We start from the raw sequence: 17,403 nt of genomic DNA, 5'->3' as shown, positions 1-17,403 counted from the left end.
AGTGGTTACATTGAAGAAAGTGAGATGTATGCCAGGCAGGTGGGGATTTCATGAGAGGGTGTATGGTCGCCCCCACGGGAGCAGAAGAGTTTGTTGACCTGGCGGGCTGACAAGCTTCCCACTCAACTCTAAATGTCCCTGTAACTGCTGAGGACAGTAACCTTCTGCTTCTGTCCATGTCTATTTCATTACATCTCTATGTAGTTCCAATCCTGAGCATGATCAATAAATACAACATTTAGATGCAAGCTTCTAACTGCAGTAGACCTAACTCTTGAACCATTTTGCGATCAGAAATCAGTCAAAGGGCCAAAAAAAGCATCATGTGTGATGGCGAAATCCCATTTCTTATTCACAGGCTCAGTAGTGGTGAATGTTTGCCCTTGCAAAGAGGATTTAGAAATGCAATCAACCAATATGATGCATTGTTCATATCTGCACTTTTAATAGAAGTGGCTGGTTTATGTGCAGTAATGAAAAATTGCAAAAATTGTCAAATTTGGCGAGAAAATTCATAAAGTCTGAAGTTTTTGTGTAATATCACACACTATGAAATTTCCCACCTTGGAAAATCACTGAACGTTTACACAAAGAAACTAAATGTGCTTCTACCATGGAAAAAAAGGAGCAGCATATATTGGTGGGTGGTTTATGCTATGGGTGTCTCAAGGCTGAGAAATATGTTACCCATTAACAAAGAAAAAAAGAAAATATGCATTTGCACACCTGGTTACATTTTGAACATCTGCACATGCAATCTTCTACATGACAATTTTGTTTACAGACATTTGAATGTATTTGTGTACTTCTGGTAGCAATGATCGCTGACAGACATTGTGGTGCCTTCCTGTGAGTCCTGGGGTTTAATTGTCACTCTTACAGCCTTGTTTGGCCATTGGTTTATAAGGGTATCTTTATATGTGCATTAAAAAAGAATAAATGGAATTGGGCTTCAAACATATTTATACTGAATACAAAAAAAACACTAGAAATAACCATATCTTAGTGAATATTTCATTTTTCTAATTCAGTGGCTATACCCTAAAAATGATGGACAACTAGTTATTCTTTTAAATTGAGGTATACATTGCTCGATTCATTTTTCGAAAACAGAGTGACATTTGGTTTCCTCAGCTAGCAGCAGGCCGCCCAGCTGTCCCTTCAAGCCCTTTGTTAATATTTAACACAAGGCTCAGTAATTCAACTTGACACATGTTTGCACTTTCAGCCCTTTATTTCCAGAGGCACTTTGCATTGCATAAATGATGGAGATGCCCGCGCTTCCCTCCCATGCTGATCCTGTTCTTCTCTCCATCTCTTTCAGTGCATAGTGTGGGACTGGGACTCCAATGGCAAACACGACTTCATTGGGGAGTTCAGCTCCACGTTCAAGGAGATGCGCGGAGCCATGGACGGGAGACAGGTAATGTTCCAATGTCAGCTCTTGTCCCTGGCGAGGGAGCTTCCATCTCTGTCTACAGGGTGGGCATGTCAGAGAATTGTTTCCGCAGTTCACTGTTGTGACTAATTTAACAAGCATAAATCCTACACTGTCCAATGCTTGTTAAAGTACAAAACATAATGCTTAATGTTTGCACAACATCAAAGCTCAAAAAGCATTTGATAGGGAAACTTTAAACTCTGTTTTTTTGAATTTTCAATAAAATTATCTGTAAATAAGTCTTGTGTCTGTAGATTTTAGTTGTGGAATAACTCCACATCAATCTCAGGCAGCAGGCTACATTCTGAAAAGCTTTTAAATGTCTTCCTTCCTTTCTTTCTTTCTTTCTTTCTTTCTTTCTTTCTTTCTTTCTTTCTTTCTTTCTTTCTTTCTTTCTTTCTTTCTTTCTCTTTCTTTCTTTCTTTCTTTCTTTCTTTCTTTCTTTCCTTATTTCTTTGTTCCCCACTTGCTTTCTTTCTTTCTTTCTTTCTTTCTTTCTTTCTTTCTTTCTTTCTTTCTTTCTTTCTTTCTTTCTTTCTTTCTTCCTTCCTTATTTCTTCCTTCCCTCCTTGCTTCCTTTCTTCCTTCCTTCCTTCCTTCCTTCCATCCTTTCTTTCTTTCTTTCCTTCCTTCTTTCTTTCTCTCTTTCTTTCTTTCTTTCGAAATAATTGCAGCACAATTGTGCATACGTTGGTAAAGCTACTTTTGGCAGTGACGGGTGGCCATCTTTGTTATGTCCATCCTCCAGCAAGGATCTTGGACACAGAGAAAGAGGAAGGGGCGAAAGAGCACCATTGTGCGGCCAGGGATGGGGGGGGGGCGGGGAGGGGGTTAGAATGAGGAGAGAGAAAGGGCCTAGGCACAGGGACAGAGAAAATACGACTTGAAGAAACACAAAGGGAGAGATAAGCGGGAGTCAAAATAATAATAATGTAATGCCATCAAGTGCCAAAAGACAAATGCCACAGAAATATGCAAGAGGAAACACGTTCTCTGAAGTCAGCAGTGGAAGGATACAATACACCCAATCAGATACCATAGTAAACAGAAAACTTCCGGCAGTGGGGGAAATACTAGGATAGGGAGGAAAGTCATTGAATCAGGAGTATGAAGTTGACATGAGCAAGAAATGAATCCAATCATTAGAAAGAAGCAGACCCAGAACCCACTCAAAGCAATTGGTAAACTCTTGGTTGCAATGCTGTGTGCAACAGACAACTAAGGCTATGATGAAACCACAAAAAGGGCCCAGTTCACCAACTTTAGTATGGGCCAACTCTGTTTACAAGGGCACATTGCAATTTGCCATACCCTTACCCTCACAAATGAGAGTTATTAATTATAATAGTCTGCCACTATGGCAGAATGTTTACACATTTTTAAATTCATATGAGACCCCTGCCATTTTTAAGCACTATACATAATACGTGGCACTAATGCGCAATTCAGTTCACCAACCAAGGAAGGATGAAAGGCTGAGTCAGCTTTGCCAGGATTCAGTCACTTGACCTGCAGATCGCAGCATATTTTAAGCCGCCATACTAGAACTTTGCCCACCCCATGCCGGGGTCCACAATTACCTTTCACCCATTTATCAAAATGATGAGTGCCAATTCCAAGATCCTTTACCCATTTGAAAAATATGGCTGCCAGTCTCTAATTCTTTTGATGCCTTCATATTCTAGAGCTTGTTCTCTTTGAGAGTTTGATCCACAGTGGTTTAAGAATAATTATTTGGTAAAACCAGAGAATCTGGATGCTCCCAAAATGCATAAAGTATATTGGACTTGTGTTTCTAAACCAAGGATGAGAACCTATGCCTGTGATCCCCATTCCAATCGGGGTCGCATTAGTAAATTAGCCAACGCCATGCACCCTACTGAAGAGGGAGAATTCTCAATCACTAATTGTGTGGTTAGCACATTTGTGATGTTGCATACCGCTCACTAATCATCCAGTACTGATACTTTATTATGAGACTGTGTATATTTATTGCATGCTTAAATAATGTTAAAGGTTTGCAAACTGTTGGATGGGTGACTGTGCCCAGGTTCTCAAGAACAGGAAAGACATGACTACTAGTTCCAATCACTTTATCGCGACATGCCTCTGGCTTAACTAAAGTAAATTGGGAAAGTGAACATAATTTTGTTTAGAGGCTTTGAGATGCATTCAGACTTCAAACAGAAATCCATGTTGTGCACAAGAAAAGAAAACTGGTGGAGGTATTTTAAAGCAATATCTTCCGACATGATCCATTTCCCAGACAATGTGAAACTGTGTCAAAGAAAAATCTGAATTTCAAAAACGTTTAGATCCAAGTTTTATTGGGGTTCGAACTGCATTCAGAAGCGTTCTGTCTCTTTTTGGTGGGAGGGATAGTCCATAGAATGTCACAGCAAGAAATCAAGGCCTTTTTGGAGACGCTTGTTTCATTTTTGTCTTGAAGACAGATATAATTGGTTGGTTTCCAAGACCAGGGTGAAATTTGTTCCAGGGCTGTGGATCCATTACTTCATTTGATATGCCCAGTGCTTAATTTGAGCCAGTGGTTTCTGGTGCTCAGCGCTGGCACTTAATTGTAAATATCGGTGCTTGTGACAGTCTGTCACAAGGGGGCACTGTCTGACTAATTTAGAGATGACCACAACAACAGTAAATTCTTAATTCAATATACAGTAAAAATGACTATTACATGCCACCCAAGCCATTCTTATAGCTTTGGGTACCTGAAAAGTTCAAATTGTCACACTTGTAGGAGTGGGATGGCTAGTAGTTGTGTTGTTACTATAATTGGCAGCATAGCAGGGGAAATATATGGTGTAAGCTGCACTGGCCTCCTGACGAGAGCCCTGCGCTTATGTTTTTTACAAATTAACACTGGATCTGCCTCATATGATATGCGCTTTGACTTCAGTGATCAGATTTGCATTGCTGAGCCCCAGGATATGTTTTCTCTGTAAGTGTGTTGGGATATGGCCCTCGTGTGTTTCGAAAATTGTGCATTCAGTGAAGTTTGACAAGTTTCTCTTGAACATGAGAAGCCACTGCAAGGCCTTAATTGGCTGAAAAATGTGAGCTAATTTGGAGCGCCACCATAGATAATGTTGCAGTAACCCAGCCAGGGTCGGACTGGGAACAGAAACCGGCCCTGGCAAACTGCTCAGCCGCCCGCTCTGGGAGGGAGGAGGGTGTGGCCCAGCTGTTTGCTAGGGCCGGTTTCCGCCCATTTTGTTACAGGGGGCTGATATTGCCGGCCTCCGGTAACAAAAACGGCCCCCAGGGGCCTAAAACTGGCCCCCACCCTGGCGGCCTACCGGGGAAACGCCCGGTGCCCGCTATGGCCAGTCCGGCCCTGAACCCAGTTTTGATGCCATCTGGGCCCGGTCAATTTGATACGATGTGGTAGATGGAGCAGCAGGAGGATCGTTCACAACAACATAAAATCAGATTTCGCACTTTAAACTGCTGTTGCGATAGGTTTGTGTTGACCCATAGTCTGAAGATTTTAAGATGGTCTTGTGGTACCTTTTAATTCCCCTGGTCACTTGCATTTTAGGCTGTTGTCTGAGGGTTCCTTGATGCTCTACATTCTGGTCTTGTCTTTGTACAGTTCAGACAGAGGTAGCTCTCCATCATTTAAATGTGGATGGGGATCAATCAGTAAGTGATGTTTTTACTATGGCCTTTTTGACTGCTCATGTGGATGATAATCTGGATATCAACTATGCCCTGCGGCCATCCCCACACTGCACATGGCCTTTGGCCATGCCAACTTGGTGTTGGCTGCCTGAGGGGGTTGGATGCAGGGCCTGGCTGCAGGCATTTCTACAGGCAGGGAAATATACTATGTCCCGGGGGGCTCCTCGGGACACAGTTCAAGAGCCGGCCCCAGGGAATGGTCTCCCCGAGGCCTCTTAAGGCTCGGGGAGTGGGGCATGAACCCTATCTCCTCTAGTTCATCTGTGGCCTCAAGTGATGGAGTCCCCGGGGGGCACATGGGTTTGAGGAGGCTGTGCGCCCCATCCCCTAAAAGTACACACTTCAAACTTGGGGATAGGGTCTCTGGGGCCTCTTAAGGCTCAGGGAGGGGCTGAATGCGTCCTCCCCAAGGGGATGGGGTCACTGGGGCCCATCTGTTGCTTGTGTAGAGGGCCGCATATCCCCCTCCTCCAAATATTATAAATACACCGATAGATGTTTTACTTTTTTTTTGATGTGTTGCAATCCAGTGGAAGCCTTGCAAGTATCACGGGAGTCCCACAGGATTGTGTTTTTAAAAAAACATTTTTTTTATTTTGTCTCCGTAGGAGATAGGGGCAGGCTATACCTACCCTGTGCCCTTATATAATTTTGTTCCTAACCTAAGGACAGGGGTGGGATACCCTGCCCCCCGGCCACTGATATCATCCGGTAAGGGTGCTGACAGGGGAGCCGGCAGGGGCCATGGGGCTCCCACACTGCCTCCAATACTTGGACATGGAGTGGGTGCCCCAGGTGAGCACTGCGGTACCCACTTTCAAAAACATAGCCAGCACTCATTATGGGTGCTGGCTTGGCAGACGGCTGAAGCTGCAGAGGCTGCAGGAGCTTTGCGGTTCTCTCCACCGCCTCTAACATGTGCCGTGTTGTGTGTGCTCCTGGTGGGAACCAGGAGATGAATACAAAATATATATATAAATGAGTGGCTTAAGCCGCTAATTTTTTATTCAGTGTCTGTTACGTGTGTATTCTGGTGTAGTATATCCCAAAATCCATATGTAATTCCCCAAATAGAGAAAATAGGCAATAGTTAGCTCACACAATACATTTTGACCACCTTGTGCCAGATTTTTGAAGGTGTGATAATTATCACCTCCAACAAGGGCCGCTCATAATTAAGCCCTCAGTTCAAAGACTTATTTATTGAAAACAGCTAAGGTAGAATCTTAAATGGAAAATTCCCATGTATTTATGCTTTGTGTTGCACTCCCTTTTAACAACCCCTCAACATTATTTTCTCCTTAATGGTAGTTTTTGCCAGTAGCGGCCGATGTCTGAGCGGGGGAGGAAGGGAAGTAGGGGACTACCGACGACAAGAAAAAAGCAAATAAAAAAAGAACTTTCTACATCGCCAATTTTCTGTTCCTCGCCAGCACAGGCTCCCAGAATCCCCTGCAGCCAATCCTGTCTCTGCTCTCATGCTGCATGAGAGCAGCTTCAGGATTGGCCTGAGCACCCTAGATTTCCTCTCACAGAGAGAGTGGGAGTCTGTGTCTGCTGTCTCCAAACCGGCAATGCAGCTCGGGTTGGAGACAGCTTCGATGCGCATGTCAGCTTGGCCGCCCTGAGATGGCTGGCCAAACCCACAGGCTCATGAACAACAGTGTTTACCACTACCCCTTCATGACTGTACCCAGTGATGATCCTGCCCCCAAGACTCGCCCGGGAGAGAAAAATACAATTATAATTACCCTGGTTTATTAGCATGTTATTGCTGGTGGGGGTGATGCTCCTCCACCCTAACAGAGAAGCCGCCACTGGTTTTCGCTGGAAATGTGCTTGCTTTTTAAATACTCACAGCTGTTATAAAGATTAAAAATGTTGTTTATAAACATAGTTTTCCCATCGAATATGTTATAGAATCACAATTATGTTATGTGTGTGTGTGATGGCGGGTGGAGGGGGAAAGTGTGCCAATTTAAAGATAAAATGTAACTGTTTATATTTAGAAATAATCTAACAAGGTCTTCTCTGTTGGAGGCAGGTCTCTGCCTGAGCAATTGAATGACAGAGCTGCTATTTATTTCACATTAATCAACAGCAAGATGGCAAATAAATTATTTACTGCAGTTTTGTGTTCCCATTTTAAAAATATATTGCTATAATATCGGGAACTGCTAGACTAAAGAGAGGCGCGCGCTCTCGTGTGTTTCTGGTGCAAACATTTGTTTTCATCACTGGGAGGCAGACCCCGAAGCTGTTCTCTTTTATCTCTGGTTATTTTTCATAAAATGTAAGCGTATGCTGTTTTTTAAGATCTAAGTGGCACAGTAATATTACAAAAAATGCCTTTTCCCAGGATTTTTCTTGAATTTAGTTTGATACGGAAATAGCACAACAATATCAACTGGAAACATAAAGAGGTGGTTTGGTGAGCATTACAAAAGATGTAGACTCCAGTGGCAGTCCTCTGATTCATGGGCGCCATCTTTGAATGCAAGAGAACATACCACAGGGGGATCTGTACTGTGACCTTCTTCCTCAGAAGGTCCTGCAGGGACCAGGCAATCAAATTAAAGCAGGTACCTTAATCGGAGGGGGCCCCCTCCTTCTCGAGATTCAAGAGACAACTAAAAGAATTCCTCCTAAATCAGCACCTTCACCCTCCTTAAATTAAATCCTACCGCACCCTCGAAACACCACCTCCTTATATGCACATCTCTCTCAAGACCTGTTCTAAGTTTCGACTCTCGACATTACAACTACACTTGTGTGCCGCGGACTGATATTGTTTTGACACTCAACACCACAACTACACTGTATTGTGACTGAATGTATACACTGTTCTCTAATTGTATGTTAATGCCCTAGCAATGCTGTAAAGCGAACTACACAGTACTGTGATTGAAAGTGAATGCCCTAACGATTCTGTAAAGTGCGCCGATACTCTCGGATCTTGCAGCACTATATAAAACTCATTAAATAAATGAAAATAAGTTAATTAAAGTTTAGAAATCTCTGTGTGACATAAACAAGCATTTGCAATGTAATAGGTCTCTCATTTACAATAATTTGAGATATTGGCACTGTAAATGACAATAGCTTATCTTCTCGTAAATGCAAGACCTATTGCACTGTTTTTGGAAAAGCGCACCATGCCGCGCTTTCACATTATGTCTGCCATGCCCTTTTCTTTAGATGAGCCAAGTGTAAAGAAAGGGGCGCGGCCACTATCAAAGTGAAAGCGCAGTATGGGATGCATTTACAAAAAAAGCATCTGTTTGTCAAGTTGACAAAAAAACTTTTTTTGTAAAAGTGCCCCATGCCACGGTTTCACTTTAATAGCGGCCCGCTCCTTTCTTTAGACACGGCTCGTCTAAAAAAAGGGGCATAGCTGACATCAAAGTGAACGTGCTGTATGGTGCTCTTTTCCAAAAAGCATGCATCTATGTTCGGGCCGCAAACAGCAAACTAAAGGCATGGCCACCACTGCATCAGAGTGGCATGCCGTGCTATAAAAAAATAAAGAGCTGGGGGAAGAGTGTGTCCTTCTTGAAATAGCAGGCAGGAGAAAAACATTTAGCCAAATAGTGCTCAGAGGCTGTAATTAAAGCCTGTTTGACAACCAGACATCAGACCTTTTCGTGAAACCGTTGATTTTAAAATTAATAAGACATTGTTGCACATCCGGTGCATTGCATTTTAATCAGCCATTTATTAGAATTAAAGACATCCACCAACTATGGAGTTGCAGGTTTTAATCACTAGGAACTCATCACATTGAAACAGGATCTATAATTGTGTGGCTTTCCTGAAGAAGGCGTTGTATACGCCGAAACGCGCATCGAGTTAATAAAGATATTGCCACTTTTTAACCTTTTATTTATACATATTGATTCAATGTAATGTGTTAAATATTGTGTTTCATTTTTTAAATGTTTTGTATAAATATCATTTGATTAAATAATATGAGAAGAAATTATTAAAATAGTAACAACTTTCAACATATTTTTTCCGTCTTCCTTGCTCTTCTTATTCTCATAGATATTGTGTAATTTGTTTACTTTATTGATATTGCCTAGGAGTTTTTGTCATTACTACACAGATGATAAACTACAGCATCCACTGTGTCTCTTGGTCCTCATGTCACAAAGAGGTCCTCTGGTGACTGCCGCAAATCTTTCTTCCTTCAGCTGTCGAAGGTCACAAATAGAGGGTCCCCTGGGTCTGTGGTAGAATATTCTTTCTGCTTTGCCAGGACCTGGTCCACTTAGAGCACAACAGATTACCCCAGCAAGGGTGGATTCATTTATCTCTCAGCATCTATTTTATGTTGCACTGATGCCATAAGGAACTGCTGACTTCCGTGTGAAAACCTTTTGTTACATAGCGCATTGTGGCAACCCAGTGAAAAGTTATCTCCTGTGTTTCATGATATCAAATATGATTTGATCAGGGGGACGCTGTTTCTCACTTATTGAATGAGTGTCCACATGTTTGCTTATTTCCTTGTTTTCTGCTTTTCTTTTCATAAATGCTTCTCAGTGGGACCTATTTTACCAGGCCTACAGACATGTTTCTAAATATCAATATATTATCTATATGTAGATCTGTGTACTAAGAATATACTCGCAAATGGCAATGCAACAGAGAGGGGTGCTGCTTACATAAGGTAAAGCAAGACAGTTGATTTGGGGTGCCACCTTGTGGCAGCACAAAATTATGGCAAAAGGCCAGAAATTGCATTTTAAATATATGGGGAGCACTCAGGCAGGCATATTTCTATTTTATGTTTACAGCGATTATAATTCCTTCCAGCTGCACAGTATGTGTCTTCCCCAGGTAGCGCATGTGCACATTAATCTGTACCTAACTCAAGCCGCTCTCTTTCCTTTCATTCCAGGAGACTTAGATGTGATGCTTGTGCAGACATTCTTCTTAAAGTGGTCTTTTTTTTCTCTCTAGCCTAATTCTTTTCTCTTGTCCACTGAACCCATGACTCTTAAATGCCTCTCAGGCCTTGTGTTTTGCTGCAAAGAGAGATCTGTGTGGAGACCTTTCAACTTGGGGTGTCACACCAACTCCCTCAACACACTTAGGGGAATCCCTGAATCATGCTGCCATGTAGGTATTCTTTTATTACAACTGCTGAACTGGAAAACACTGTAAAACATACTGTAAACATTGCTATTCAGAGCATCAATACAATAAAAAGTAGACAGTTTTCATGAAAGAGATTAAACTGGTTCATTGAGGTACAAAGATTCCAAATAGAAAGAGGCAGAATATTCTAATTAATGTTTTCCAATGGAAAGTGGATTACTTTCCATCGCATAAAAGTGCAATGCTACAAAAAACACTGAGAGCAGTGTTATTTTAAAAGACACAGCAAAGTCAGGTGGTGTGTGTAATTGAGAAATCAGTCACCGGCCTGATTATCAGTAAAATATGTACATATGAATCTGCATTTGTAGATTTGCACCCTTGCATGGGTGCATATTTACTCATATCTTTAGTTCACAAATATGCATCTCAGGGTTCCAGAAGTGCTCCTGGAAGAGTTTTTAAAATTCGGAATTATGCACATTTGCAGGTGGTTCTGCATGTGTAAATGTTCACAGTTTGAAATTGAACAGGCAAAACGGAATTTGCATGAGCTCAACTGCACTCTCTTTCTATTTTCTCCATTAAGAAAATCTCATTACCCCCAGGCCGCTCTTGTCCTCGTCCTATTCATCACAAGTGAGATTAACCATCTCACCACACAGAAAATAAAGAACCGAGAAATACAGGTACAAACTGCTCCACCCCCTCCCACTGGGGGATACTTAAGATGTACTTACCCAGCATTCCTCTTGTTCTTTTTTCTGACTGCCGACAGGATGAAGGGATGAGGATATGGGGTTGCTCCATGGGGTTTCACCGTTCAAAATGTCAGCGAGGTGGGAGTGTTGTCTGGCAGGATTGAGCATCTCTCCACCTGCTGGACTTGCGGGGAGGCGCGTTGGATGACAGGCACATTTTTGGCAACAAGATTTCTGAGTGTTGGGCTGTTTCTACTCATTACGGAAGTGTAACAACATGCGGAGGTACGCGGAGTCGGGCACGTTGAATGGGGATGTCATACGAGGAGTACTGGGAGTGATCGCATGCCCGAGCTTGTCTCAGCTTTTCAGATTGGTTGCATTAAAAGCAATGAAATGCCTCATATACCTACTTTGGGGGGGGGGAAGGGGGGGAGTCCAGCATAGCAGTTTTTGGGATTATCACGGATCATGCTTGGATTGTACAGTTGGCTGGTCTGTTGATTCTTTCTTGTGAAAGTCCTTGTGAGGCAAGGATGGGAAAGCAAGCAAAGAAAATGAGGCATGCAGACACATCCTCTTCTTCCTCAGACTCTTCCTCCTCTCCCCCTCTTCCAAAGAGATGCAGGCAGTGATGATGCAAGAATTAAGAGCCGTATCAAGGAAACTTTGTTGCAGATGAGATCGGACAAAGTTAAACTGAATGATGCCCTGCCTTGGGGGTCATCTTAGTCCTCAGGGTCGGAGGATGAGTTGCTAGGAGAAGAGGATCATAAGGACAAGTACATTGCTAGGAACATGCTGCCTGAATTGATCTGACACGTTAAGGCCTGCATGGGTTTTCCGGAAACTGAGGTTTTGGGGCCATCCTGGGGCAAATTTCAGAGTGCAGCTCCCCTTAATGTTCCTGTTCACCCTTACATTAATGAGGTCCTTAAAAGACAGTGGAAGAACCCTGACAAAATTATGCTACCTAGGTGTATTGCTAACTTGTATCCATTGCAAGATATGCAGAAGGAGTTTCCAGATTCCATCCCTATTGATTCTTTTGTGGCCAGTATGGTCGGGAGAACATCCTTGGCAGAGGTAATAAAGGATTCCGTGGACAAAAAATGTATGCTGCCATGCGTAAGGTGTATTCAGGCTTGCCTCCACTCTGCGGGCTGGTATTTATGGAATATATGTGGGCCAGTCTTTGATTTCTGACATTAAGGCATTTGATCAAATTTGTTGAAGCGAATCAAACGCCAGGTGGAATACATGTCAGATGTTTCTTTTGGTGTGGTGAGGGTCTCAGCCTTTTTGGGAGCGGCTTGTGAGGCAGTCCGATGTAACCTGGTATTAAAAGACTGGAGTACTGATTCTGCGCAGAAGGAGTCGGCTCTCAGGCTGGCTTTCCAGGGTAGTCGGCTATTTGAGGCAGAGCTGTAGGATAAACTCAACAAATAAATTAAAGAAAAGAAACATCCTTCTTCCTTGAAACATGCTTCTTCTGAGAAGCTACTGGGAAACCTAAGTCTCCATTCCGTCAGCCCTCTCGAAGACAATACCCACATTCTCAAGGGCGGTTTCAGGCCAGTGTGGGGTGAGACAAGAAATCCAAGCCTCCCCCAAAACCACATTCCTGACTATCTGGAGGAAGATCAGGAGTGTGTGGTAGGGGGTGGGGTCCAGCTGTTTCTCCTGGCAAGGGAGTCATCTAGCTCAGATGCCTGGCTGTTGGGCATCCTGATAGAGGGGTACAGAAAAAAAAATTGTGGAGCAGTCTTATCGGTCAGGGGTCCATTCAACTCCGTGACCATCCCAGAAAAAGAACAGGTTGGCTCTGGATCAGGGCTTCACTTCACTTCACTTCACTTCTGCAGAAGGAGTCAATTCTGGAAGTTCCTTGGATGCAGAGGGGCAGGGGTCTTTATTCCTTCATCTTTCTTGTGGCAAAGTCAACTGGAGTTTTCAGGATTGTGTTGGACTTTAAAGCTCTCAACAAGTTTGTTCAGTCCCTGCCCTTCAAGATGGAAACTCTGCAGAGAGCGATTCAGTTGGTAATCAAAGGTAATCTGATGTGCACCTTAGATCTTCAGGATGTTCACTACCATGTTCCAGCAGAAACACCATTTTCAGTTCAGGGTGCTTCTGTTCAATTTAAAGTTCTATCTCAGGTTGGCTCCCAGGGTCTTCACAAAGGTGGTGGCACCCTTGGTGGTGTTGGTTCATCTGCTGGGCATTCACCTGTATCCGTTCTTAAACTATTGGCTCATCCGTGCTGCCTCAGAGCAGCAGCTTCTTCTCAAACTGGGTTTGGTCTGCTTGATGGTTCAGGTTCATGGGTGTTTGCTCAAACGAGGGAAATGTCAGTTGGTTCCTTCCAGGAATCTAGCTTTTATGGGTGCCAGGTTCCATACAGACTTGAACAGGGCTGCACTCTCTTCCACTCTGTCAATGGTTGAGACTGCTGGGGCACATGGTTGCAGCTGTGTTTACGGTTCCTTGGGCCTGTTTTCATCTTCAACCTCTGTGGGTTCATTTTCATTAGTTTTGGAACCCAAAGTCGGGGAACTTCAACTGTGTCGTGCCAGTGACTGCGAAGACCATTGAGGTTCTGCGTTGGAGGGCTCTGCAGGAAACTCCCTCCAAGGGCATGGCATTGCAGCTGGATTCTCCATTTGTTCTCACGATGGATGCCAGTACCTTTGGTTGTGGGGCCACTCTTGGGAACAGGTCACTGCAGGCACAGTAGTCTCTACAGGAGGGCTAGCGCTCTTCTAATCGGCAAGAACTGATGGTAGTTTACCAAGCTGTGGTGGGGTTCAGGCTTGTTGTTGTGGGTCACAATCTGGTGGTCCGCTCAAACAACCAGGTTACAGGGGACTATCTGAATCATCTGAGGGGATCTGATCCGGTTTCCTGAATGCAGTGGTTACCCTGCTTTTTCAGTGGGGAGAGGTTAATTTACAGTCTCGGGTGGCGGTCCACATCAGCAGTGTAGACAATTGGTTGACAGATTTTCTCAGACTTTTTTTCATCCTAGTCATGAGATGTCCCTGACCATGGATGTCTTTCTTCAGCTGTGTGGGAGGTTTGGTGTGCCTTTCCTAGACCTCTTTGCTTCCCGGCTCAAGTGCCCAAGTTTTGTTCCTGCAGCCTGCAGGAGGGGTCTGGAAGTGGATGCATTGACTCTTTTGTCCTTTTCCAAGGATGGTGTCATTCTTCATTTGGATTCCTCTTTTGCTCCAAAGGTAGCTTCTCAATTTCACATGAATCAGGAAATAATTCTTCCAACTCTGCATGCTGAGTCAGGTTCTTCCACAGAGGACCAGTGGTCTTTGTTGGGTGTGAAGAGAGCATTATTGGTCTATCTGGAGAAAATGAAGTCTTTTAGAAAGATTGACTTGTTGTTTGCTTCTTTTGGTGCTTCTTCCTGGAGGGACAAGGCTTCTTCTTTGTCCATAAGTAGATGGATCAAGCAGGTGATTTCTCTTTCTTACTCTTTGTTAGGGTCTCCTCCTCCTGCAGGGGCTCAGGGGAGGTCCATTCAATGGATCAGGGTTACCTAGGCAGAATTGAAAGTGGTGTCCATCTCTGAGATTTGCAGGGCAGCTCCATGGGCTTCCTCCAGAACCTTTGTGAAGCATTGCTGGTTGCAGAATGTTTATGTCATTACAACAGTTTGGTTTGGGTGTTTTACATTATATTGTTTTGTACATTGGCCTGTTGCCTGTGTGAATAAATTAATATGGAGTGCTGCAATTGTTGTGTTGGTATTTTGGTGTGGTTTCTTTTCTCCCAATGAATGCCAGGTAGCTCGACTTGTGAATTCTCACTTGTGAACAATGGGACAAAGACAAGGGGGGTTTGGGAGCAAGATCCTATTTCTTACCTGTAATCTTCATTACACCTGGTCCTGTTGTCCTCATCCCATTCATCACGCCCCTCCCTCAATCCCTCCCTCCTGGACCGCCGGCCTTCTTATGGTGGGGGCTTGGGAGTTTGGGAGGAATACTGCTTAATTATCCCCCATTTGGAGGGGGTGAGGAAGTATGTACCTGTATTTCTCTGTTCTATTTTTGTTCTGTGTGGTGAGACAGTTAATCTCACTTGTGATGAATGGGACAAGAACAACAGGACCAAGAGTAATGAAGATTACCGGTAAGTAATAGGACATTCTTTACACCCTCTCAGTTTTCCCTTCCCATTCCGACTCTGTAATTGACAGGAGTAAATCTCTCACTGTTTTCACAGTGGGAATGGGTCATGGAGAAGTTTGCGGTTACCCATTAGCAGTCCCTTTATGAGTGGAAGTTTAAGATTGCGAATTACAGTCATTTGCATATTTAAGCTGAATTTATATCTGCAAATATCTTTGGAATGAGACACTTCAATTACAGCGTGGTTAAAGTGTTTCGAAACATACAATAGGATGACAATAAAGCTTGTTTTAAAAATTACAGTCTTGCCATTCAGGAGTTACAAGTCTAAGAATATTTAAGGGTGTCCTGCTCAAAGCCACGTGTGTTGGAATTTCATTTAAATATGTTTGTTTTTGTTCATAAACCAACAGCACCCTCAGAATGGACTGGAGTGGGTAGCATCCAGTGCCATTTTAATGATTTTTTGGGGCTCCAGCCAAGACATCCTTTGAGGAGTGGTTAGTTTTACCTAGCGGTAGAGACAGTGTGTGTGAGAGAGGTGGTGATATAGACTCAAAGAGGTGAAGTAGAGAGATGTATGAAGAGAGAACAATGGAGAGGCGTGGAAGGGAGGGTTGTTGTCATAGACAAGGTCTGGAGAAGACTAGAGAGACAGGGATGAGCTAACGAGATTAAAAAGAGGTAGCAGTAGAGGTAAAGGTAGAGAAACAGGTAGCAAGAAAGGAGTGAGTTAGTTATATAAGTAGGATATGTTTATAAAATTATTTTGATACCTTATATAAATATTTATTGGCAATTAATTATTCAATTGTTTAATTTATTATTTCTTATGTAAATGAATTGTTGTATTTTAAATAATTGTTAATTGATTTAAAAAACATAACATATTTAACAAGGTTTTACAGATAACACACATTAATGTCACAACATTGTAACACAGTTCAACAAATCTGCTATGTGTGATATTGTTTCTTTTTTCCTTCCTTCTTCTTTTTTTCTTTTTCTTCCCTGGTGCAAACTTTTCATCATTTGGATCACGTGATAGATATACATAAAGCATTTTAACAGCAACAGTCATAGTGTCTCTTTCTCCCACATAATGCATGGTTCTAGGACTCCTCATTCACCCCAGTTATCTCATAGAGAGAGTACAGTTCACACATCCATCTCCATTCCTTCACCGGTAGAATTGTTAATTGATTAGTAAGTCCATCTCCATTGCTTTATCTGTGAAATTGTTAATTTGTTAATAAGTGTATTAACAATAATTGTAAAATGTATTTTATATTTATTATTGGTTTTAATTTATTTTATTTTATTTAGTTATCAATTTACAGTTATTAAGGTAATTAATATATTTTGTTGGAGTGGTTGTAGATATTGTTTGGGTAGTAGGATAGGGAGGGAAGAGCATTTATTTAAACTTATTTATTTTGTTTGTTAATTTTGTTTGTATTATTGATTTTATTTTACATCTAATGGTATTGGTTTAGATTGTGGATATTTATTATTTTACCTTTGTTTTAATAATTATATTTTGTTGGTTTTTTGCATTTTTATCAAAAAATGATTAGAAGTTGGAATATATGTAACCGTTACAAAATCCAACACTTTCCATGTTTTCTCTTACGTTGGAGTGGTAATAGTAAATGTAACCCATCCAAAGTTCAATACCTTCCCTACTGTTGCTTCGATATGTGTAAGAACAGTAAATCTAACCCCGCCAAAGTCCAAAACCTACCCTACTGTTGCTTAAATGGGAGTGGGAATAATAACTCTTACACCTTCAAAATCCATCACTTGCCCTACTATTGCTTTGATTCGAGTGGGAATAGTAAATTTAAAATCTCTAAAGTCCAACAATTTCCCTAATTTTGCTTACATTGGAATAGGAATCGTGTATCTGACCCCTACAAATTCCAAAACGTTCCCTACTGTTGCTTCTAGTGGAACGAGAAGGGTAAATTTGACCCCTCTAAAGTCCAGCACTTTCTCTCCTGCTGTCAAAATGGAATGGGAATAGCAAATCTGACCAATCAAAGTCAAACAATTTCCCTAAGTTTGCTGAAATTGGAATGAGAATAGTAAATTTGACCCTGCTAATGTCCAACACTTTCCCTACCATTTCACAGATTGGTGTGGGAATACTGAATTCGACACATCCGAAATTCAATACTTTTTCTACTTTTGCTTATGTTGGAGTGGAAATAGTAAATCTGACCTCTCCAAAGTCCAACACTTTCCCTAATTTTTCTTACATTGGAGTGAGAATAGTAAATCTGACCCCTCCAACATCCATCACTTTCCC

The 17,403-nt window shown here is 42.3% G+C and overlaps 1 protein-coding gene across 2 annotated transcripts in view; it reads left to right on the top strand.

The window, feature by feature from the left end:
* The window catches only part of CPNE4 (copine 4), a 1,366,646-nt gene that overhangs the window by 1,017,247 nt on the left and 331,996 nt on the right, over positions 1-17,403 (top strand). For both annotated transcript variants that reach the window (XM_085630665.1, XM_085630664.1), the window contains exon 8: positions 1,325-1,423. In XM_085630665.1, coding sequence (XP_085486791.1) covers positions 1,325-1,423 — 99 coding nt within the window. The remainder of the gene's footprint in view (positions 1-1,324; positions 1,424-17,403) is intronic.

This window comes from Triturus cristatus, chromosome 10, assembly GCF_964204655.1.
Source record: "Triturus cristatus chromosome 10, aTriCri1.1, whole genome shotgun sequence".
NCBI lineage: Eukaryota > Metazoa > Chordata > Amphibia > Caudata > Salamandridae > Triturus > Triturus cristatus.
The sequence above is the reverse complement of the archived record's forward strand: the minus strand, read 5'-3'. Positions and strand labels throughout refer to the sequence as shown.